The following is a 24,849-nucleotide window of genomic DNA, read 5'->3' as shown; positions in this document are numbered from 1 at the left end:
TTTGCGAAATAAAGCCTCACTTTTGTTAACTAGTATTTCAGAAAACTTTAAACTTTAGCTAAATTCTTTCAAAGTAAACTAAAACTTCACCTTTTGAGCGACTCAAACACTACATGACTTTTGGCACGTACAGGAAGCCCTTCCAATGCAGTTCTCGTTTGACATGCGCTTTCAACTTTACTTTTTGTTGCTTCGCCTCTTTTTGATCTCAATGCCTTGCCATATAATAAATATCTTATTAACCTCGTTTGCTCGGTCCGTACCGTAAGTTATGGATCCTCGTTTTTTCCACTTTTTTATGGCCCGCGCGCTACGCGCTTGGGCCATAAGGCAGTGGAAAAAACTCGGTCCATAACTTACGGTACGGACCTCGCACTCGGTTAATAAGAGCTATATATTCTTCCTCCATTAAATCCATGTCCAGGTGACCAAATTATCTTTTCTGCTTCAAACTCGGGGTATTTTGATTGAGATTTTAATGATGGGAGATTTTGAAAACCATATAAATATCAGTTTAAAAGAACATATTCTTCCTTTATTCTTTCTTTTTTTTTATGTCCAGGTGACCAAAATTATCTTTTCTGCTTCAAACTCAGGGTATTTTGATTGAGATTTAAATGCTTTTTCCTTGAAAATTCCCTGCTTGTCCAAGACCAGAAAATCCCGACTCGACTGAGTCTGGAGGGCAATGATTGTGTTGTTCCTGCCATCTAACATGGCTGCTGTCAAGTGATGGTGCAAAGCCTCTATTGCTTTTGTTTCTTTTTGCCATTATCTACAATTAAAGTAAAAGTTTGGAGTCTATAGAGCAAAGTTGCATGCTTGTACAAGTCCACAGTGTATCCCACAGATTGTAGTTAGGTTTGATTCTGATGTTAAAGTTCTGATGTTAGAGTTCTGATGTTAGAGTTCTGATGTTAGAGTTCTGATGTTAGAGTTCTGATGTTAGAGTTCTGATGTTAGAGTTCTGATGTTAGAGTTCTGATGTTAGAGTTCTGATGTTAGAGTTCTGATGTTAGAGTTCTGATGTTAGAGTTCTGATGTTAGAGTTCTGATGTTAGAGTTCTGATGTTAGAGTTCTGATGTTAGAGTTCTGATGTTAGAGTTCTGATGTTAGAGTTCTGATGTTAGAGTTCTGATGTTAGAGTTCTGATGTAAAAGTTTGCCTTTTATTCCAGGATACACTTACTTGTATATTCGTATGCTGCGTAACCCTCCACTTTATGGCATATCAGTTGATGAAGCAGGGAAAGACCACTTGCTGGAACAGGTTAGTAGTGCTGCACTAACAGATTGACTTGCCCACAAATTAGGATATCATCACTTAGATAGGTACAAACTAAAGACTCCCACTAAATCAATGACAAATAATGTGAAAGTCACTTGGAATGAAAAACCATAAGCAAGCAATTAATGAATTGCAGTATTATTAGGGACTGGTCAAAAATTAGGAGGGGGGAAGGGGGTGGATAAAGGGGGAGGGTCATAGCAGGACAACAGGATTGCAAACAATGAATCAGTTTTACATTAGGTCATTGTTATTGATAATGGAATTTTTTTTTTGCATCACATTTTAGAGAAGAGCAGATCTCATTCACTCAGCTGCAGTTTTGTTAGACAAAAATAACTTAATAAAGTATGATAAAAAGACTGGCAGTTTCCAGGTTTGTTATATTTATTGTGTATATTATTTAAGATCAATGAACAGGCCCTGCGCACAGTGTTTTGGGTTTTGTGAACAAACATAGATAGGTTTTACCATGCATTTGATACGTAAGAGAACTTCAGTAGGTGAAACTTATACGTAGGTGAACTTCAGTAGGTGAAACCAATGTGTAGGCAAAACTATCGGATACCCCAAAAATTTTATGCTTTTAGACTATTGCATGACTGAATAACTCTAAGAATTATGGTGTTATATTCTTTGTTTTGCTTGTCTACACCAACTCTGTGCTTAGGGCCAACAGTACGGTTTTTAATATTATGACTGCAGAACAAAAAGAAGCAAGCTATAAGGGCAAAGTGAATTGATTGAATAAAATCAAAGATTGACCTTTACTGTTTTGTGGAACAATCAACTTTTGTTCTCATTAATCTTAATTGCATAAAAACTATCAGATACTAATTGAAGCAACATCATTTGCAAGATCTATTTATTTCATACTAACTTGTATACAAAAATGTTTTCCTGCTCAACGATTACTTGTTTCTGTCCTTTCTTATGATGAAATCATCAAAATGTGTACATTTAACTGTTGCTCTTTCTCACTGACAAAAGTATGCCATTAAATTTCAGATTTATGTTGTAGTAATGCCTATTGATATCACTAACATCATTGCAACTTTGTCTTTCCTGTTATAGACCACAGAATTGGGGCGCATTGCCAGCCATTACTACCTGACCCATGAAACAATCTCTACATTTAATAGCTTGCTGAAACCAACCCTAAGTGAGATTGAGTTGTTTAGGGTTTTTTCACTTTCATCAGAATTCAAGTACATTACTGTCAGAGAGGTAAGGTCATCAAGAATCACTAATTATCCTATTAATTTTAGTATGATTTGAATAACCCTTTGAAACTAATTCTTAGACTCAATATGGGTGGTATAAACTGCTAAGGGGCTGTCCTCTCACTAATGCAAGGCTTGTGGCAGGGCCTGCATGGGGGGAAAAATCAATCAAAGATTACAGTTACATTTTACAACAGCTGCAAAATATTGCAGTGTGATACTGAAAAGTTAATTTTAAAGATTGGCCATAGTTGAAAGGAAGGAAAAAGAACATTATTATTAGCCTGAAAAGCATAAAACATCCTAGACAACCTAAAGTTCTGCAATTAATATTGAACATTAATATTTTCCCAGTTGAGCTCTTTCAGAGTTTGTTTTACTAATGATGTATTATCTATTCTTTTTCAAAAGGAAGAAAAGCTAGAGTTGACCAAACTGCTTGAAAGAGTACCAATTCCAGTAAAAGAGAGCATTGAAGAGCCCAGTGCTAAGGTTACTAATCAATCAATCAACCTTTATTAGATGTATTTAAAACACTCATTAATAATTCATAAGCTTATGGTCCAATTGGAGCCACCATACACGTCACGTGCATGAACCTTTTTACCCGATAAAGTCCTCTTCATTAGTATTCAAGTGATTTTATATAAAGACACATGTGTCTTTATATAAAGACCACTCTAATACTATGAGGATGACTTCATCAGGGATGAAGTATGCATCCAAGTTTAGATGAAGACTTAGAGCCTCATCAAGGTCATAGTCAACCCTAATGATCTTTGAGTAACGTGCCTGTCTTTGCCTTGGCACGCAATACCCAATGTGTGGGAGCTTCTATTGAATCTAGTTGTGCATGCCCGTGACGTCAAATCTCCATCGAAGTATAAAAATCCATGTTCGTGACGTGTATGGTGACTCCAGTTGAGCCAAAATCTTATAAATTGTTCATGAGTGTTTTAAGCAGTTCAAAAAACTCGTAGATTCGTAACGACGTGTCACGCTTGTCACAATTTTAGCAACCGATTTATACTCACAAAAATATTTTACAAAATCATAACTTTTTAAAACACGTGGGTACCCCCCATTTTTTTCCGTCCAATATGTAACAGAAATAGTTCAATTATTTTTTATAATAGAATTTTTAAAATAAAAATGGTTTTGGATGCAAATGTAAGCAAAAATGTAGCATCCCTTTAGAACCACATTTTACACTTTTGAAGGCAAAATTTGGTTAAAAAATGGTTTCTCATATGATACATAAAAGTTTATATATTTGATACAAAGAGCACAAATAGTCGTTTATTTGAAACGAGTTTCAGATAAAATCGATCAAAACAATTTCGTAATATGATTTTTTCCCCTTGCGTAAAAGAGTGCTTACATCATCGGTGTTTAACATCAATTATCTCGTTTAGATGTTTGGGTACCCCCAATTTTTTTTTCGGATTCCAGTGGCCTCTTAGGTGATTGAAATGACTGGCACAATTTGAAAAAAATTAAAATGGTTCGCAATTAGTAGGCACCAACCTTAACCTAGTAACCATTTATTCCAGTCAGTTGAATTTTGCTGTTTTGTTTTGTCTCAATGCAAATGCACAGACTGAGATATGACTGACCATTCAATAAATCAACACTTCTTTTTCTGAGGGTTATCAAATCCCTCCTTGGCTTCATGAAAAAAGAACCATGTCAACTATGAAATAATTTTTTTTACTTCTTTACATGTGATCCAGGTGATCCAGTTATACATGACAATCTTGTCATAACCAAGAGGTGTTAAGAAGAATTACCCTGCCTACCCTCTAATAAAAGGTTTATTTTTTCCTATCTGCAGGTTAATGTCTTGTTACAGTCTTACATATCTCAGCTCAAGCTAGAGGGATTTGTTTTGATGTCTGACATGGTGTACATAACTCAGGTAATCTTCATTGAATTTTAATGTCAATTTTAAAAGTTTTAATTTTCTAGATTTGTGGTTCAGATCAATAGCAGATATCGGAGTTACGCTCTATTGCCTCCAGACAATTGTTACATTTGGGTCAGTTTTTTTACATTCATTGTATTGACCCAAATGCCTCGACTTGAAACAATTGTTTGAATACAACAGACTGTAACTTCGATATCTGCTATTCATCCTTTTTCATACATTGGTTCACTGGTCAAACACAAAGCACTAAAGTGAGGGGGCAAGGTACTTTCAAAGGATTATTCAAATTTGAACCTTGTAACCTCAACTGAATGCTTTGTGTATGACCAGTGAACCGATGTCTGGAAAATGGTGAATAAATATTTAGATATACAAATACCATGATCATATTTCTGGATTCATCTAATCCACGTTGAATTATGTTGATATTAAAGTTTGGGGATTAAAATTTGGAGCATTTTTGTCAGTATCAAATAAATGTTGATTATCATTTAAGATTACTGAAGACCTTCAGGGGTATGCTATATTTAAAACTCTCTCTACGCAACATGTTCAACAAAACCCCATAAAACTGTTTATCATTTTAAAGGTCAGGTGATAATAAAAATTACCAAAAATACATTATTTGAAAGCGATTTTCTAATTTGAAACCATGCCGAAGCCATAAACACGAATCCAGTATATTCTGTAGATGTGAATTAGACATGGCATTTAGCACATACAGCCAAAAAAACTTTCACCATGTGAATGAGCAATAGATAATCCATAAAAGTGTATGAGAAGCGATTTTTGATTTTTTGCTTTTTTAAAAAGTTATCAATTAGTTTTAAAGTTGAAATTTCGAAAAAATTCAATGTCGGTTGACATTTTACTGCATTAAAGACGAAATACTCTAAATATCAAAAATCGCTCACACTCTTTTGTTTATCCATACCTATCTTTGATTTTTGCCAAATTTCATTGATATTGAACAAAACTCATATACCTTATTAATTGATTTAAAGATAGGGAATTGGCATAAAATTGGTCATAAAGATTTTGAGCTTTAAAGTTTTGGGAGAGTTTCACACCTCATTAAGATGTCTGTCAACAGAAAGATACTGCCAACCAACCAGAAACCAGATAGATAAGAGAGTTGAAAAGTTGTGCAGGGTTACCAGCACTACTCTAATAGAATTAAAGGAGGATTACTATGCCTTCGGTGATTTGTTTACTTTTTCTTCAAATTGTGTGTTTGTTACTCACAATATAATTATTTAATATTAAAAAAATTGTTGAAAATGTAAAATCAGCCTGTAAGCTTATGTATTATTTAAAAAAAATTGTTATTGGGAAAGTTACTCACGAAGCTCTCCAGTAACCTTAAGTCATCATTAAGTATCAAGTAGTTTGAAAAGATTATTCTACAAATTAGTTTTTGCAAAGTTTCTGTAACTCAGTTGATGTTGTTTTAACAAGGTTTAGGCATGGGCAACAGTATTCAAGTTTATGATAGTACTGCTCTATTTTGTTTGGTTGAATAATAGCTCTGATTTCAATCTTGTTTAACATTGAGAACCAATCATGCATTAGTATTAATTCGTAACATACTTAACTGCACTAATAACAAAACGTAACATTTTGGTAGTTCTAATTTTCAACCTAAAGTGTAATGCTAAGTAAGCTAGAGTTATATGAAAAATGGTGATGATCAATTTATTTTTATTAAAATATGGCTTCTTTTTGACAGCTTTCCGTGTTTGCATTCACACGTTTTTGCCAGGAAAAGGGTGAATATCCATTATTATCCTTAATATAGAAACAATTAATTATTTTTTTCAGTCTGCTGGTAGATTGTTGAGAGCCATATTTGAAATAGTCCTAAACAGAGGTTGGGCTCAACTTGCAGAGAAAACCTTGAACCTAAGCAAAATGGTGGACAAGAGAATGTATGTGTTTTATACTTTAAAAAGATGTGTTGTATTTGCCATTTTTTATATTGCTTCATTGCTCTTCAGGTGGAGAGGGGTATATTTAAACGTTCAAAACATACAAAAAGATATGATCAAAAGAGCTTCTACTATGAGGGGAACATAGGGGTTCATGGTGATGCAGTATTGTCTTATTGCCTTGCAGTTTTTTGGTATTTTTTATTTTAACCTGCTGTATTGCACTTTTACAAGACTACACAGATTACAGTTGTGATAAATTTTAGGTGAAAAAAGTGTGCAGTTTTCATTTGGATCTCTCACAATCATTAGATTTGTTTTAGTTGAATTGACTAAATGCAAGGTCAAGGCAAGTAGTGTCTTGTCTGTAAACAAAAGTCAAGCCATTGTTGCATAGCCTTTTGTAATTTAAGGCTTTTCCAATAAATACTTGATATTTATTAGCTGTTTTAACCAATGATATGTTGACATGTTGTAGTATTGTGGTATTTTCCTTTTTCCTTTGTGGTTTTGCTGTATTCAGATTCCCATTATACCCCCCTTCTTCTATGTAAATAAAAGACCCCATTTCCAAACTCCTGGAATGTATTTTGCTGACTGTGCTTAATATTTTCTTACTTTTATTTTCAATTTATTTCCTATGTACAATGCCCCAAACTGCCAGCAAAAAAATACCATTTTCCACAATTTTGAGCGAGTTGGCCTGAATATCAGTTCAAATTCTTTGCTAGTAAATAGAAAAACTTTTCAAATCAAAAGCTTATCCAAAATTGTAACAGGAATTTTCTAATAATATTCTAAGTTTTTGGAAAAAACAAAAATCACTATAATATATGTTTTCATCAAGTCAGTCTGTTAGCCTTAAGAGAAAAGGAAAGCAATAACAATGGTATCCCGACAAGTTTCAAAACATACCAAACCTTTGTGGATTTGTAAAGAACTAGAAGGGCCTGCCTTCAGCATTAAAAATAAAAAAAGTTTTTTTGGCATTGTAAGCATTATCAAATTAAATGAGTAATGAAATTTTATACTAATGAGTATGAAGGAAATATGTGCTGAGACAGGAAACATTTCAGAGGTCCAGATAAGAATTGAACCTACAACCTTCTGTATTCTAGTTGGACACAATAACCACTGAGCTATTGTGAACTCAAATGGTGAGCATGGACATTAAGACACATGGATTGCATTGCACAGTCACTAATGCTGAGGCATAATTGTGTAATGTAATATTTGCAAAAGTTGACAAAATGTTAAGGCTAATATCAATGATTTGTTTCCTTCTAAAAAAAAGGTGGCTATCAATGACTCCTTTGCGACAGTTTAAGAAAATACCAATTGAAGTAATCAAGAAAATAGAGAAGAAGGAATTTCCATGGGAACGATATTATGATCTGGGACCAAATGAAATTGGTGAGCTCGTTCACATGCCAAAGATGGGCAAAACTCTACACAAGTTTGTTCATCAACTACCCAAGATGGAACTGGCAACACATATTCAACCAATCACCAGGCAAGCACATACTTCGTGGTTACGGATGTTGATTGACATAAATTTGTCATCATTTATAACAGTGCTTGTTATGTTTCACATTTCCAGGATTTGATTTCCCAAGAAACTGAGAAACCTTGAGAAAACCAGTTGGTTTTTTTACCTTACCCACAACATTTTCCACATATGACTCAATTCCTTATAAAACAAATTGTATAAAGACACTAGATGCCTTGCTGTTTAATATACAATTATAGTAACCAATGATAGCAGATGTTTTTTCAATATTACTCATTACATCATGATTGTATCACATGAAAACTATAAGCCATAATTCAGTAGCGATAATTATAATTTTCAATTTTCAGATCTACTCTAAGTGTTGAGCTGACAGTGACTCCTGACTTTCAATGGGATGAGAAAGTTCATGGAAACTCTGAAGCCTTTTGGATTCTCGTTGAGGACGTTGATAGTGAAATCATTCTACATCATGAATATTTCTTACTCAAAGCCAAGTATACTACTGATGAACATGTGATCAAGTTCTTTGTCCCAGTCTTTGAACCCCTTCCACCACAATACTTTATAAGGATTGTAAGTGATAAATGGCTAGGTAAGTTACAATGCAGGGAGCTCCTTATCTATTATTTGAACATTAGTCAGTCAGTCCTCAATCAAATAGTCAGTAAGTATTGCGTATAGTGTAGGTCTTTTAATCCAAAGGAAGATGACATGGTTTTAAGGAGTGGGAATGGTTTTTTAATTAAACAAACATGGTTTAAGGAAGCTAATCATTTTTTCCCAATCTTGTATCCTAAAAATTGTGCATTGATCTGATTGGTTGTTGGAGCAGACCATTTTATTTTTTCTATCTTTGACCACAGTTTGGTATCCTGAAATAACATTTTTTAAACAAAAAAAATTGCAAAATAAGTTGCAATGTGAATGGGAAAAGATATTTTATTTACTATCGAATTTACTACTAAAGAATTTGGACTTCTCAAATTTTAAACAATTATTTGTTATTATTTGGTATTTCCTTTTTCACCTTCAAAGGTCTCTTACTGGTATCCTAAATGAAAAAAGCTTCCATGTATAATTGAGCTAGATTTTTAAGATTTCTGGATTAATTATAATGCTACACTCGAATACTCATCAGATAAACCATTCAAATGTCTTTACAGGATCAGAAACCCAGCTGCCCGTGTCATTTCGACATCTTATTCTTCCTGAGAAAAATCAACCACCAACTGAACTTCTGGACCTGCAACCACTACCTGTGTCAGCCCTTAGGAACCCTGCTTTTGAGGCATTATACAAAGATAAATTTCCTTATTTTAATCCCATTCAAACACAAGGTACAGTGATAGTTATAACTTACACTGAATTTAAATGAATTATGTAACATCGATTGGTAGGCTCAAGTACCCCAGATAAGAGCTTTGTAATAGTGCACCAGTCACCAGGTTTGTGGAATACACTTACTCCAGTTTTGCATGGTTTGTGTTATGTGTTTGGAAATATAGGCTTGTGATACATGATAATCACTATAGTCATAATCAGCATGAAAAGCAAAATAGGATAATCCATATTAGTTGATGTTTTATTCATTCCAGTGTTTGGTACACTGTATGACTCAGATGAAAATGTCTTTATTGGTGCACCAACGGGCAGTGGTAAGACAATCTGTGCAGAGTTTGCTATTCTACGTCTTCTACAGCAGGGATCTGACAACAGATGTGTCTATGTGACTCCACTACAATCTCTTGCAGAACAAGTAAGTTTGAGTAAGACGTTTAGGCTAGAATATAGTACAGTAAAAACCCGCATAAAAGAACCCCCATTTTTGGAGTTGAGGCTGATTTTGTTCTTATTTAATGGGTGTTTACTGAAAAAACAGCCTGAAGGTGTTCTTAAGGTGTTCTTAAAATAAATGTTTCAAAAATATATACAGTATTACTATATAGACTACCAATACATGTACATGATATCAATGTGTAAGTTCAAAAACGTTATTAAAAAATCTTGACTGCAATAATAACTGTATCAAAACAGTAGAAAAGTAAATTAAAGTCAGGTCAATGTTGCAACTCATCATTAATAAAGAGCTTATCTGTGATTTTTAACTCATACTTACACGAAGAGTGTAAACAAATTATTGTCAGGGGTCTGAATATGCAAATGTGTCACTCACTCACTTATTGACTGACAAAAATTAAGCCAAAACATATTATGCTGGTGCCAAATATTTTCAGGTCCCATAATTATAAAAAGGAATGATATAGGTAACACCTGCAAAAATTTGAAAAACCAATTCCATGTTTCAAATTCTCATTTTTCTTTAAGTATATTCTAGGTTTCCCCCACAAATCAATAATGTATGGTCCCTAATGATTATGCAAAGCAGATAGCCATGATCTTTTTTTTTTTTTTTTTGTGACATCCACAGGTATATTCTGACTGGCAGAATAAGTTTGGTCTGCTTTTGGGCAAAAATGTTGTACTATTAACTGGAGAAACAAGTGCAGACCTGAAACTTCTTGCAAAGGCTAGTCTCATTTTTATATAACTGCTATACCCTATGTATTACCAATCTCATTTCCAGTGATGTCCTGTGGAATTTCAATGTATTATTTTGTGAATACATAAAAACTCAGTCATAAGTCTCTCTGTTAAAGCCTAATATTTATTTACTGGCATATATTTCTCCAGTTCTAACCCCACCCCCTCTCTGGTATCTTGCATTCATGGTGTTTATTATTTTTATATTAGCCACATGTAAGATTTGTTAGGGAAATGGAAGAAAGAAATAACCATTTACTCATCATTAGCCATTTGAAACCCTTACGAATGATTAAAAGCTCACTAAAAGCTTATAATATGCAGATGTCATAAGGGGTCTCTGACGCAATGTTTTGCTCCCCACAAACGTGACTGTGCACATGAGCAGAATATTCCTTTCCAAAAATTGACCAATCAACATCTTAAGATTGAGAAGAGTCATGCTGATTGGTCAATCAAGACTTTGACTTCTCAACAACAAAAATGGCATCCCTTGTATGGAATGTTTTCAAAATTAAACACCTAAGCTCTTATCAAGTTTTTTGAATCAGAAATAATATATATTTCACATTTCACAATGCAATGCTACTGAAGAATTAATTTAGTTTAATTTATTTAATTTATTCTTCAGCTATGTTTCGATGTTTTGAATGTCAGAGAATCCTGCCGTGATGATATCACCTCAAAATTTGACAGGACTCTGCATTTTTTGGTGTTGGCAAGGAATTTCTATCAAGGATTTTGATTGGCTCCTTGATAAACAATAAAAATTGACATAAAATATGACTATGATAACCATTGGAAAGGAATGTTCTGCTCAAGTAAGCAGATGTTCATAGCCTAAGAATGCCTGTGTAGGAAGCTCTTGACTGGGCTCTCGTAGCATTTTTGTAAACAGGTATTGCAATTTCCTGCGTTTTTTGATATTCTGTGTTCTCTGACATTAAACAGCAATGGATTTTTTTTTATTACTTCTATCAATTTAGCAAATTAACTCGTGGATACACGAAGCTTAGAAACGAGTTATTGTGAGGGGTCTGAATATGCAAATGTGTCACTCGCTCACTCACGATGTTAGCAGATCGATAATTAAACGTTTAACCGATCGACTTACGTCATCTGATTATGAACGTTACATGACATTAAAAAGCACAAAGCTCTTATACAAATATAGATTACTTTGATATTTAATATGAGGAAATGAAATGATGATGTTCCACTTTATTCTCGATATAAAAGACAGCTCAAAGTCACAGCGGTATTCAGCAAAAAAATCTCATAAACTCGATCGAGCGAAGTTTTAATATTACTATAATCAACAGTCGTATTTACTGTAAGTGACTTCTTAAGAAAATAATCAATGTAGATGTACGAAAAAATAGCAAAAGATGAAAAAAAGAACAATTCCAATGGAGTTTTGAAGGAAGTTCGGCCAGTTTTGTCATTTAAATAAGCTGTTCTGAATAAAAAGCAGATTGATCACCACACATTACAAGATTACAAACAGCCAAAGCAATGCTCAGATTGTATGTTGAAATGTGCGAAGGTCTAACGAGAATTCGCTCCAATAAATAATCATTAATTTACAGACTTGGATGAAGACAAAATAAATAGCATTTCTAAACAAATTTCAACAAATTAATGTAGGAGCTGTGACCCTTGAAGGTCAAGTTAAGTAGTAATGTAAATCAACACGCATAATGCAACGCTTTATTTTGATCGTCCTGATATTATATCATAAACGGCCGATTATCTTGTATATTCAGGTTTGAGCTTGTAGATGGAATGATTCCTGGAATAAAACACACAGCCCGCCTTTGAAATTAAAAACAGAGAAAGCGTTTTCAAATAGATCTTCTTCCAATTATACTCTATACTTGACTCAGTTGACGCCATCGAAGTCGTAGTCGAAGTCGTAGTCGAAGTCGTCTTTCGTATTAATTGAAGTTTAGACAATTAATTCATCGCAGAATTCACTTCCAAACTCAACAAAATAACAAAGAACTAGGTGATAAAAGGAAAATAAAAAGGACGATTAGTACATGTAATAGGACTCCATGCTATCCAATTAAGAAATAAATGCTATCCAATTAAGAAATAATTGGATGAGGAAAATTCCGAGGACTGACAAAAAGTCCAATTTGGCAGTCAGAGGAATTTTTCGAGTCTAATTATTTCTTGATTGAGGAGCATGAAATCCCATTACCTATTAATTATATAGCTGCCTAATTAATCCCATATCAACAAGACATGTCCAATTAAGAAAATAATTAGACAGTTACCTATATGGGATTAATAAGAAGCTGTATGATTACTCATCTTACTAGATAATAAATTGAGTATTTAAAATATTAAATCGAAGTGAAATATTTGGAATCCTTTGAGAATGGCAACAAGCATAAGGAGGGCACGGGAAGACCAATCTTCGAAAAGTGCAACAAGTATCCACGAGTTCGCCAAAGGGCGATTGATGTATGGTCTATGCTCTTATCGAACATGGAATGGTGTCAGCCTATGATCCAAACTAATGTGGAACTGCTGACACCATTCCATCGATATTTTTGTACTACAAAAAAATTCATTAACACGCATCTTTTTGATGTTTTCTTAGTAATCAAATCAACCAATTGAAAGAGCTCTCACTCGTTTACATCAGCTTTTCGGTTTATTCTCTATCAAAAATGAAAAATAGCCAATCAGAGTGAGAGAAATTGACAATTTTTGGTAAAACAAACAATTATACATGGTTCAGGAATACAGAAGTTTGTCTTGCTGTAGAATTGGGTTTGTTCACGAAATTAAACATCTGTTTCATCAAAGATGTAGCAAAAATCTCATGTAATAGATGAGACATATATGTATGTTGTTGATGTGCATTTTGTAAAGAAACCTTAATATGCTTATATCTTCAGGGTCATATCATAATGAGTACACCAGATAAGTGGGACATTTTGTCAAGGAGGTGGAAACAACGAAAGAATGTCCAAAATGTTCATTTATTCATAATGGACGAAGCACATTTGATTGGAGGAGAAAAAGGAGTAAGTCAAAATAAGTTTCTAGATTTGTGGTTCAGATCAATAGCAGATATCGGAGTTACGCTCTATTGCCTCCAGACGATTGCTACATTTGGGTCAGTTTCTTTACATTCATTGTATTGACCAAAATGCCTTGATTTGAAATAATTGTTTGAAGACAATAGTGTACTTCTGATATCTGTTATTATAGTTAACTCTATGTCTTAATTTAGCGTAACAGTTCTATAAAGTAAGTATTGTGATATGTGTGGAAAAGAATATAAAAAGAAATGTGCATTATAGACTGATTTAATATCTGTAGCTATACTGTTCTTTTTTACTGTTTATGTAATGGAATTTAGCTTATTTAGAGTAGGATGTCTTTTACAATTTTTACTATGCAGATGATTGTATACTAACCAGCTTTTGTTATTGTCTTTTGTTAGCCTGAGATTGAGATTATTTGTTCTCGTATGCGCTACATCTCATCACAGTTGGAACGAAATATTCGAATTGTGGCTTTGAGCTCTTCTCTGGCTAATGCAAAGGTATGTTTCTTTTTTTACATTAATATGCTTGTTTGTTTTTGGGTTTTTTTTGTCATTTTTTACTCATTTCTTTAAAAAAAAGTAGTTTTGATTCCTCCTTTCCATCTCACTTCCACCCGTATCGTTTTTAACTTTTGCAACCAGTTTCTGTCTATTTTTTGCCTTTTTATCATTAAAAATTATTTCCGTTGCTTCAAGGCAAAGGTAGAGGTGAGGTGGTTCTATGAGTTGATACAGATAGGATGCAAATATAGACCCTTTTTCCTAAATGGCTGCTGCAAATTCCAATGAGTTAGAATTAGAATCCAACAGCAGCACTAGAGGAAGCACCTTTATTGACCCTACAAAGATTTAGTATGTCATGTGTTATATCGGCTTAGAAAACTTTTAATTAGTTCAAAATTGGCAAATTTACTAACGTTCGTATGTCTGGGGGTAGGCATAGCGTATGACCCCCAGAAATACAAACGATTTACAGACTTAATTTGGGAGACCTTTTTACTGTTGTGTGTTGTTTTTTTTTTTCTTCTCATTTTATTATTCATAATTTTTTAACATAAATAGAAATAAGAGCATAAATACTCAAGGCTATGCAGATTGGTGTTATAATGATATGAATTGCCTAGCTCGCATGAAAAGATCTGAATTATTATGCCATCCCAGTTGAACTTTTGGGCTCAAGTTTTATGTTGTATTTTTCAAAACCTGACAATAGTTTCACACTTAGGTATTTGCCTTTTCGAGTGTCTTCACTTCACTACTACATGCATTGTAAAACTTTGATAAAGCATTATGAAATGGCCTTTGATTTATATATTTTGCAGTACTCTAAAATTTCATCATGTCATTTTAAAAGGAATGTAATTCAAAGTAAAAATAATTCAATTTGTAATACAATTTGCTGTGATTGTTTAGGATGTTGCTCAATGGCTTGGTGTCAGTTCAACAGGATTGTTTAACTTTCATCCTAATGTCAGACCAGTGCCCTTAGAGCTACACATCCAAGGTTTCAACATAACCCACACAGCATCACGTCTCATTGCCATGACAAAGCCATCCTACCAAGCAATCGTTAAGCACTCACCTAGAAAGCCAGTCATTATTTTTGTTCCATCAAGAAGGCAGACAAAGTTGCTTGCATTAGACCTTGTGACTTTTGGGGGTGCTGATAGTGATGGACAAAGGTAGGTAGTAGTGTCTGTTACAAATAAATTCCCAGCACTCAAATAATTATGATATATGCTAGTTTGTATTCTACTCTCATTTTACAACTATTTGATTCTAACAAACCCAGAAGTCTTTTTGATTTTAACAAGATATTAAATTTCTTTTTGAAAAGTGTTTGACGTTTAACAAAAATGTAATTTTTATTTATTTTTTTGGTTGTTAGGTTTCTGCATTGTACTGAAGAAGACTTGCAACCATTCCTCAAGAGACTTGATGACAAGGTTAATACTTACAATAGGATTATTATCTTCTTTTATTAATCCATAAATTCATTAACCGTGATATAAACAAGCTGGGAGCTGTGGGGAAGCAATTTTAGGAATACAAGGCATACCTGAGTGTTTCTCTTGCTTCTCAAGAGCTCCGCAACTTCCGATGTGTATATATCAGAAACATATTAAGTAGGTGTTTTATTTTGCTACTATAAACATTTTGAACGTAATTGAGTGAGCTGCTTTCTCTCCTATTCTCATATTTCAAATATTTTATAACATAATATTTAAAAGATATCTATCTCATTATTTATTGTGTAGACACTCAAAGAGACAGTGAGCTGTGGAATTGCATTCCTACACGAGGGTTTGACTGAAAGAGAAGTGAAAATCATAGAGCAACTGTTTACTTCTGGAGCAATTCAGGTAATGAGTTGACTGTAACAGCATACACATTCTCAATGTATTTGAACTGTTTGATTATAAGACACTGTACGATCAAGATTTCTGGTTTGTTTTCCTCAAGAATCATTAATACATTTTTAATGGGTTTAAAATCCAAGACAAAAATCCAAGCCAAGTGGAGAATATTAAGAAATTCTTGTACGGTCATTGAACAGCTGCAGGAAAAAAATCGATAGGAGTTTGTCATGCATCTCTGTCATGCACAATCATTCCAAAAAGGCTCCCACAAGCTGAATACAGAATGCCAAAGACAAGACAGGGGCGCTAGACAATGGTCGCTGATTTTTAGTGAGACTGAACTTGATGTATTCTCCTACGCAGCCGCTATTAGTTTCGTCGCGCAGCTTTCTCTCCCTTACTTAGGGAAGAAAGAGAGGACGTTATGGGCTTTAAAGGTCCATGCACGTGATGTGTATAGTCGCTACAATCGGATCAAATACTAATTAATTTCGTGTGAATTATTCATGAGTTATTGAAATCAGAAATAGTTTGCTTTTCAGTTGTAAAGACAAAGAAGTAAAACCAATAAAATATGTGTATCTTAATGACTGATTTGCTAAGCAGGACAAATGGAATCATATAATAGACATCACAAGTATTAAACAATGCATGGTATTAAGAGCGACTGTCCAGAAATATCGAGCACGGGGCGGTCACAGTCAAAAAATAAAAGTCCTTCATTTTTGGTCTGTAGACACTGTTTGATGAGTTTATGAACGTACTGGGGTCGGTTTTTCGATCTACGTAAAAAATCCGGATTTTTTTGAAAAAAACGATTTCACCCCGTGTCGGTCTAAAAATTGCTCAAGAAACGGCTGCGAATTACGCTTTCAAAAACATTCTCGCTCCAAGTGAAAACCCAAGTTACAATCAAATTTGCAACTGAATTCAAGAAAAGGGGTGTTGAACAATTGTTCCAGGTGATTTTAGACGTTTTAAACTAAACTTTAGATAGAAAAAATTGCATTCTTCCAGCACAGTTATTCACAGTCTCGATTTTACCTCACATTTATAAAAGCGATTTTTCAGCATGTGGCCATTCTCCAATTTTTACAAAACTCAAGCTGTACAATGTTCAAATGATAGAATAACACGAACTACAAAAATTAGTTTGGGTTTTTCCACAGGCCTTATGAAAACTTTATGCGAAGTTGGAACAATTTGCCATGTAAATATGTAAATTAGCAGTTTGTTTACATCTCCACACCACAGATCACAGCCGCGAAAAAAGTCATCTAAAATAGTTTTAACAGCTTATTAATCCACACATTAGCCTATCTAAGGACTATCTAAGCATGATTGGCCTTTGTTATTATTTTAAACGATTATTTGTTGAAGTTAAGCCTACACTTCCGGTGTTGAAGACACTCAGCTTGCTTGCCTCGGTGGCATTCCATCGGTGCGTAGTAAACTTAGTAATCATAAATGACTGTTAACATGCTCTATAAACGTTACTATTCCTCACTAGTGGTATCCAGCTTATCACATAGTATTTTCACATACTGAGTATGCCTGAAAGTTTGCATTACTTTGTAAATAAGCAGGGATCAAACCTGTCAAAGCGGATTATGTGAGCTGATGGCGTGACAAACGACAGTTTGCGCGGAGCCGGACGTGACGTCGTTTGGTACAGTACGTTTTTTATTGCCTGAACATCTTGTGATTTGGCATAAACTAAAGAGAATCACTCGTTATCAAGACTCTCTATGAGCTTTCAATGATATTGTTCTTTACGACAAAAAGACCCCGATTTGAATAAGGCTGCGTTCATATTGTATGGCAGAAGGGGCGGAGGCAGATGAAATCTTTAAATGACAAAACAATTCTTAATACCACCCAAAAGTCCCCCAAAAAATAATATACCCCCCCTGGCAAACTCTCGTAGCTTCTTCTAAAAATTTTGCATCCCCCCCATTTCTCTGAAAAAAGGTTTTCAACCCACCCACCCCCCCCCTCCTTTTTTATTGGTAAAACTTTTTCCGATCCCCCCTAAATTTCATCTGCACCCCCCCCCCCCCCCCCCCCCCCCCTCACCACCACTCTCTGCCATACATTATGAACGCATCCTAATGTCTCATTGAATTCAGACATCAAAGAACTAGTTTATATAATAAGTTAACTGGAATCATCGAACCACATCCCACATCGATTTGCAATCAAGTAGCTTGCGTCCCTCATGTTGTTCGACTTAACAAAGTCAATTCTTCCATTCGTAAGATAACTTCACTCTCTTCGTTGGCCTCCGCAAGACTATTTCTATATGTGTAAGGGACTGGTCATAAAGTATGGGGGGTTGGGGGGCAAAATCAGGGGATGGGTCACATAATTTTGAACTCCTTAAAAGGGGTAGGCTGTTGATAAAATTTGACAACTAAAATGGGTGGGCCTGCAATTTTGCTTCTAAACTGGTTTTGGGTCATCAGGATTTTCAGCATCATTTTATGTGGGCCACGATAAAAATCAGTGATTCTATTCTGATTTTGCCCACACACCCCCCCCCCCTCCCCTATATTTTATGACCAGTCCCTAATCAATGATGTAGTAGCGTCAAGCTTGCACAATTTCACGACTGAGCACTGCGCAAGTAGTCATGGCGTCGTATAGACCGTATATATTAGTCAATTTAATGCTAGCAATCCACCAACCTTCCTGAACCAACAGTAAGAAAAACACCAGTCTCTTTTAACACAGTTTTCAAACCACTTTTGCTCAAACCCCACTCTGCTTTTGGATTCCTTTTGATATCGGCTTTGTGCTGAGAAAGAGTTACGGGTACAGAACATTTCGCTGATGTCCGTTTCCAGCTGACGCCCAAACGCACGGTGATTCCGACAGATTGTAGGGCTGTCTATGTTTCTAGAGGGCTCAAAAATACATACTCTTGCGAGAATTAATTTGACCTCGGTTTCAACTTCAACTATACTAAAACATCGTTTGTCCTCGGCGATATCCCGTTTACATCTTGTCAAAGGAAACGTTAGTGACAGATCTACTTCTTTCTTTTGGGTCAAACCCACAATGACCACCAATGGTAGCTTGAAAAGAAAATGATTTACGAGCCTCCATAACTGATGCTCACCATAATTAACAAATTTCTATACTGACTATAAACACTTTGTTAAATGCTGCTTTTATTTTTGTCTACCTGGTAATGTACAACAAATTTTTGGAATTTGATTGAAACTATCAAATTCCTGGACATTTCGGCCACACACGCGTCATGTTCAGATCACAGTTATATCAAATCGCACTATCGACATAAAATGTTATATATATACATATATATATATACTTTAATATGTATTTTCTTTTTTCTCATAGTCTTATATCAGATTTACGCTTCCACGAAACCAGGCGAGTCTATCATACATTCGATCTATTGTACAGCCATGAAGCTAGTGGGGTAGGGGAGGGGGAATTGTATATCAGGCTACAACTGCACTCATCATACATGTAACCAATTTTAAACATGACTTCGATCAAGCAAGAAAACATATGACAGCTAAAAAAAACAAATCTTGATAATGAGTGATTCTCTTTAGTTTATGCCAAATCACAAGATGTTCAGGCAATAAAAAACGTACTGTACCAAACGACGTCACGTCCGGCTCCGCGCAAACTGTCGTTTGTCACGCCATCAGCTCACATAATCCGCTTTGACAGGTTTGATCCCTGCTTATTTACAAAGTAATGCAAACTTTCAAGCATACTCAGTATGTGAAAATACTATGTGATAAGCTGGATACCACTAGTGAGGAATAGTAACGTTTATAGAGCATGTTAACAGTCATTTATGATTACTAAGTTTACTACGCACCGATGGAATGCCACCGAGGCAAGCAAGCTGAGTGTCTTCAACACCGGAAGTGTAGGCTTAACTTCAACAAATAATCGTTTAAAATAATAACAAAGGCCAATCATGCTTAGATAGTCCTTAGATAGGCTAATGTGTGGATTAATAAGCTGTTAAAACTATTTTAGATGACTTTTTTCGCGGCTGTGATCTGTGGTGTGGAGATGTAAACAAACTGCTAATTTACATATTTACATGGCAAATTGTTCCAACTTCGCATAAAGTTTTCATAAGGCCTGTGGAAAAACCCAAACTAATTTTTGTAGTTCGTGTTATTCTATCATTTGAACATTGTACAGCTTGAGTTTTGTAAAAATTGGAGAATGGCCACATGCGAAAAATCGCTTTTATAAATGTGAGGTAAAATCGAGACTGTGAATAACTGTGCTGGAAGAATGCAATTTTTTCTATCTAAAGTTTAGTTTAAAACGTCTAAAATCACCTGGAACAATTGTTCAACACCCCTTTTCTTGAATTCAGTTGCAAATTTGATTGTAACTTGGGTTTTCACTTGGAGCGAGAATGTTTTTGAAAGCGTAATTCGCAGCCGTTTCTTGAGCAATTTTTAGACCGACACGGGGTGAAATCGTTTTTTTTCAAAAAAATCCGGATTTTTTACGTAGATCGAAAAACCGACCCCAGTACGTTCATAAACTCATCAAACAGTGTCTACAGACCAAAAATGAAGGACTTTTATTTTTTGACTGTGACCGCCCCGTGCTCGATATTTCTGGACAGTCGCTCTTAAGTCAAAAGATTCATCCTGATAGAGTGCATTACAACCTTCTTATCCCTTCCAACTATTGGAAAATTTCTGAATCTGACTTAATATTAGCATGCAAAAAAAAAATTTGCCTTGAATTAGCCATAAAAAATACATTATGACTGACATCATTTGATATTCATCTGTGCGTTCTGCTGTTCTCATCAGGTGGTAGTTGTATCCCGCAGTTTATGTTGGGCACTAAACATGAATGCACATTTGGTCATTATTATGGACACCCAGTTTTACGAGGGAAAAATGCATTCGTAAGTCTCTTAATCAAATGTGAGGTGGTCATGTCATATGATGATGTTTGTATCAATTAATCTTGCCACTATAATATACCTTTACATTATTTTGTGTTCCTTTTAGTTTTGAAATATAGAAGGGATAATTCAATTTCAACATTTCGGCCCCATTTGGAGAAAATCAAGTATTAATATTTTTTATTTTTTATTATCTAGGTATGTGGATTATCCCATTACAGATGTCCTTCACATGATAGGTCATGCTAACAGACCTCTATTAGATGATTCAGGCAAGGCTGTCATTCTCTGTCAGGCATCAAAGAAAGAGTTCTTCAAGAAGTTTCTGTATGAACCTTTACCGATCGAGGTAATTGTGTTAAAACAAAATATCGTACATAGCATATTGCCTGTTTTCAATTCTTACTTTAATTTGTCTTGCATGAATGGTCTGTCTTGAAAGGATGTGTTATGTAGTCTGTAGCAACTTGTGTTGCACTTTACTCAATATGTGCAGTTAAGCATTAAGCATACTGAAAGAAATTAACAGTGCTCAAATGAATGGCTTCAACAGATTATCAAACATGATTCAAAACCTAAAGTCATCTTTCATTGAAACGTCAAGAGGTCATTAGTAAGATTATTCTGTAGTAATATTATAATAGGTCTAGCTATTTTCGTGTTTCAGTCTCATCTTGACCACGCTCTACACGATCATTTTAATGCCGAAGTCGTTACCAAGACAATGGAAAACAAGCAAGATGCAGTGGATTACCTCACTTGGACATACCTGTACCGCAGAATGACACAAAATCCTAATTACTACAACTTACAAGGTTAGATGCCATATCATACTTTTATCTTGAGTAGTATTATCCAAACAAACACACCTTGACTCTCTCTCCTGTGAAAATAAGTAATAGTGGCAGCACAAGAAAATAAGTTTAACCGTGTTGTGCGAATCCTAGAGACAGATTGTGTATCAATGGCTTTCTCATTAAGGACGACACAGCTGTCTTTTAAAACCCTGTTTGAAACAGCTCTACCTAATCTTTTTGAATCCGACCCTTGTGCTAACACGCTTGATTCATTCCTATCCAGTGTGCCGTGTATGCAAAGGAATATTAACTGTCTGGATCTTTTACCAGCGTGAAAGAAATATTTACTGTTTTAATGTTAACTCTGTGATTGGATGATCCCTATGTATATCCTGCTGTCTTAATTGTAACCAAGCAATTTTGTTTTCTTTGTAGGTGTGACACATCGTCATTTATCCGACCAAATGTCAGAACTGGTGGAAAATACACTCAATGATTTGGAACAGTCCAAGGTAAACCTACCGTTACCCATCTTTGGGGTTGTGTTTATATATGTGTATATGTTGGGGGGAGAAGGGTTCTGGGTATAGGTGAGGGTAAGGGTTTATGCTTCCGAGATGTTAATGACGGACTTCTATTGAAGGTTCATTGAATGTTGAAGAAATATTTATGTTATCAATCCAATCATCCAGTACAGTCATAACTTTATTCATATATTTTTTTCCTACTTTTCTATTTCCATTTCAATTGCCATGTTAATTAATTACAATAACAAAATCCTTAAACTTATCTATAGTCCAACTCAGAAACTGAGTTTGGCTATAGTTAAGGCAACCTTATCAATGTGTTAAAAACAGTTAGAAAACTCATTAATAATTCATGAAGAAAACACAATAGAAATCATGACCATGAAGGTGATTTTATATCGGATAAAGATTCCTCTTCATTTGCATAAACTTTAACTTGGATTTTCTCTATCAAACTTGGTTCATTTCGTAAAAAAATCGGTACACAATGAGAACAAACATCATAAGTTTTCTAAGCCGTTCGATGATCTCGCAGATCGTGGTTTATCGGGTCTAAAACCACTCGACTGCGCCTCGTGTTTTATACCCGATAAAACACTCCTGCTCGTTTATTAAACATTACTTAAAGGCTGCTCATCTCGATTTGCTTGAATCTTGGATAAATAATACTGTTGTAAAGCTTAATTTGATATATATAATTATATATATACGTATATGTGTAAATTGGTAATAACGATACTTGTTGTTGAATAGAAAACGTGCGCGCGTGCTGTGTGCAGTCATAAAGCACGCAGAACAAGAGAGAAGTGTTAGGAGAAGCACGACGCGTAGCGGAGTGCTTCTGGACACTTCTCGAGTGTTCTGCCAATCCCCAAGTGCTTTCTCATAAAGCACGCGCTCCAAACCAATCAGAACGTGACATTCATAACAGTTATTTTATAAACAAATTTGAATTATGGTTTACCTAAAGGTTATTTTCAATTTGTTTTCTTATAATGGCCAGTATTAATGGCAAGCATTTAGTTACAACGAATATACAGTCAGTAACATGTTGGAAATATAAACCTTCATAACTTAAATACGTATCTTTCAAATCAAGACATATTTTACCATTCAACCATTTCCATCAAGTAAAATCAATACTGAAAGTATTTTTGAAGGTTTATGTGCACTTATCGGGCCTGAATGAGTTCTTGTTTTACCATGTTTAGTGCCTTAATATTGAAGAAGAGATGGACGTGAGTCCACTTAACCTGGGCATGATTGCTGCCTATTACTACATCAATTATACAACTATTGGTAAGTTAATTTTACTTAGCCCATGACAAAAAGTCCACCTGACAATACATAGCAATAGTTAATTCCATTGTTTTACTTTGATTGGTAGTCACGAATAGTATACAACTTTGAAATTGAAATAATATTTTAAATTTTTCTTTTTTTCAATATTTTTTGATTTTTTATCGAGAAACGGGCGTTTTTTCGCCATTTATCATTTTATTCTCTGTAATTGAATGAATTTATTCAATTTTCGTTGGCTAATTCGTTGAAGCTAAGAGAAAGTGAAATCACGTGGTGGTTGCTGGTTCGATTTCTGCGGACGCCCAATTTGAATTGAGTTCGTTCTATTCTCTTCCTGGTCACGAGGGTTTTTCTCCAGTTTTTCTACCTCTAAAAGCAACATGTGAATTGAGATTCGTGCTCTTAAAAACATTATATCTAGTGGTAATAAGTGTCGAGTATGTTTTATACTTAAAAGTAGCCTATAAAAAAAGAATGCGAGACTACGAAGCTGACACAAAAATCCTAAGTTAACACTCAAAAATAATTGTTGTAAATTGTATATTCGAATTATGTTGAATATTAGAACTATTCAGCGTGTCACTGAACGCCAAGACGAAACTGCGTGGCCTGATTGAGATCATTGCTTCCGCCTTCGAATATGAAGGCCTTCCCATCCGCCATCACGAGGAGACAACTTTGAAACAGGTAATGCATCTTGATAACTATTTCTAACGTCATTCATTGTAATGACACTAATCAGCGCAAAATGCGGTGTACTTTAGCTGTGGTAGAATATATGATAGGAGTGACAATGTTTTATGGGAATATACATCAAGCTGGAGGCGCACCCCACTATGATTATTGTGTTATGTTTAACAAAGCAAAGTGCAGGTTTTTTAATCTTAAAACGTGAGAATACTTTTGAAAAGGATCTGGAAGTCTTCAAACAACTAATTTAGCAGTTTCATTGCCTGCCAGCTATCCATCCTTCCCACCTCTCAAGCCAAACCTACAGGTTATTAGTAATGTGTCGGATTCTGTAAATTCGATACAAAATACTAATTAGCTGAGCTGTGAATAATTTAAATTGTTCTCAAATGACCCCACACACTAGTTCGATTTCTTGGGTCTCAACTTAAAGAATTGTTAACAAATATGGTAATAATGGATATTGCCTAGTCAAGAATGCAGTTCAGTGTTTTGACTTTTGACAGGGCGGGACTTTGTTTAGTACTGATTTGTAGGCAGTTATTTCCAAATCTCGGCCAATCAAAACGACGGGAAAAATAATTCGAATGATCATTATTTTATTGTTCTTTTTTAGTTGTTAAATCGTGTTGTCCATAAAGTATCCAATCCCAAGTTCAATGATCCACACATCAAAACAAACCTGCTGATCCAGGCTCATCTATCCCGCATGCAATTATCACCTGAACTACAGTCAGACACCGAGATGATCCTTAGCAAGGT

At 34.8% G+C, this 24,849-nt stretch overlaps 1 protein-coding gene across 1 annotated transcript in view; it reads left to right on the top strand.

Annotated features, from left to right (window-relative positions):
* The window catches only part of LOC116302199 (U5 small nuclear ribonucleoprotein 200 kDa helicase), a 72,010-nt gene that overhangs the window by 33,547 nt on the left and 13,614 nt on the right, over window positions 1-24,849 (top strand). Inside the window, exons 17-39 of the mRNA XM_089027897.1 lie at window positions 1,179-1,270; window positions 1,578-1,664; window positions 2,363-2,515; window positions 2,923-3,003; window positions 4,346-4,429; window positions 6,260-6,366; window positions 7,661-7,879; window positions 8,227-8,471; window positions 9,043-9,216; window positions 9,475-9,635; window positions 10,308-10,406; window positions 13,333-13,461; window positions 13,884-13,985; window positions 14,901-15,169; window positions 15,376-15,433; window positions 15,746-15,850; window positions 20,674-20,771; window positions 20,970-21,120; window positions 21,439-21,586; window positions 22,004-22,080; window positions 23,307-23,394; window positions 23,963-24,084; window positions 24,704-24,847. Coding sequence (XP_088884023.1) covers window positions 1,179-1,270; window positions 1,578-1,664; window positions 2,363-2,515; window positions 2,923-3,003; window positions 4,346-4,429; window positions 6,260-6,366; window positions 7,661-7,879; window positions 8,227-8,471; window positions 9,043-9,216; window positions 9,475-9,635; window positions 10,308-10,406; window positions 13,333-13,461; window positions 13,884-13,985; window positions 14,901-15,169; window positions 15,376-15,433; window positions 15,746-15,850; window positions 20,674-20,771; window positions 20,970-21,120; window positions 21,439-21,586; window positions 22,004-22,080; window positions 23,307-23,394; window positions 23,963-24,084; window positions 24,704-24,847 — 2,993 coding nt within the window. The remainder of the gene's footprint in view (window positions 1-1,178; window positions 1,271-1,577; window positions 1,665-2,362; window positions 2,516-2,922; window positions 3,004-4,345; window positions 4,430-6,259; window positions 6,367-7,660; window positions 7,880-8,226; window positions 8,472-9,042; window positions 9,217-9,474; window positions 9,636-10,307; window positions 10,407-13,332; window positions 13,462-13,883; window positions 13,986-14,900; window positions 15,170-15,375; window positions 15,434-15,745; window positions 15,851-20,673; window positions 20,772-20,969; window positions 21,121-21,438; window positions 21,587-22,003; window positions 22,081-23,306; window positions 23,395-23,962; window positions 24,085-24,703; window positions 24,848-24,849) is intronic.

This window comes from Actinia tenebrosa, unplaced genomic scaffold, assembly GCF_029948245.1.
Source record: "Actinia tenebrosa isolate PJP-AT-01 unplaced genomic scaffold, QUT_ActTen_1.0 PGA_scaffold12__29_contigs__length_12842862, whole genome shotgun sequence".
NCBI classification, from domain to species: domain Eukaryota; kingdom Metazoa; phylum Cnidaria; class Anthozoa; order Actiniaria; family Actiniidae; genus Actinia; species Actinia tenebrosa.
The sequence above is the reverse complement of the archived record's forward strand: the minus strand, read 5'-3'. Positions and strand labels throughout refer to the sequence as shown.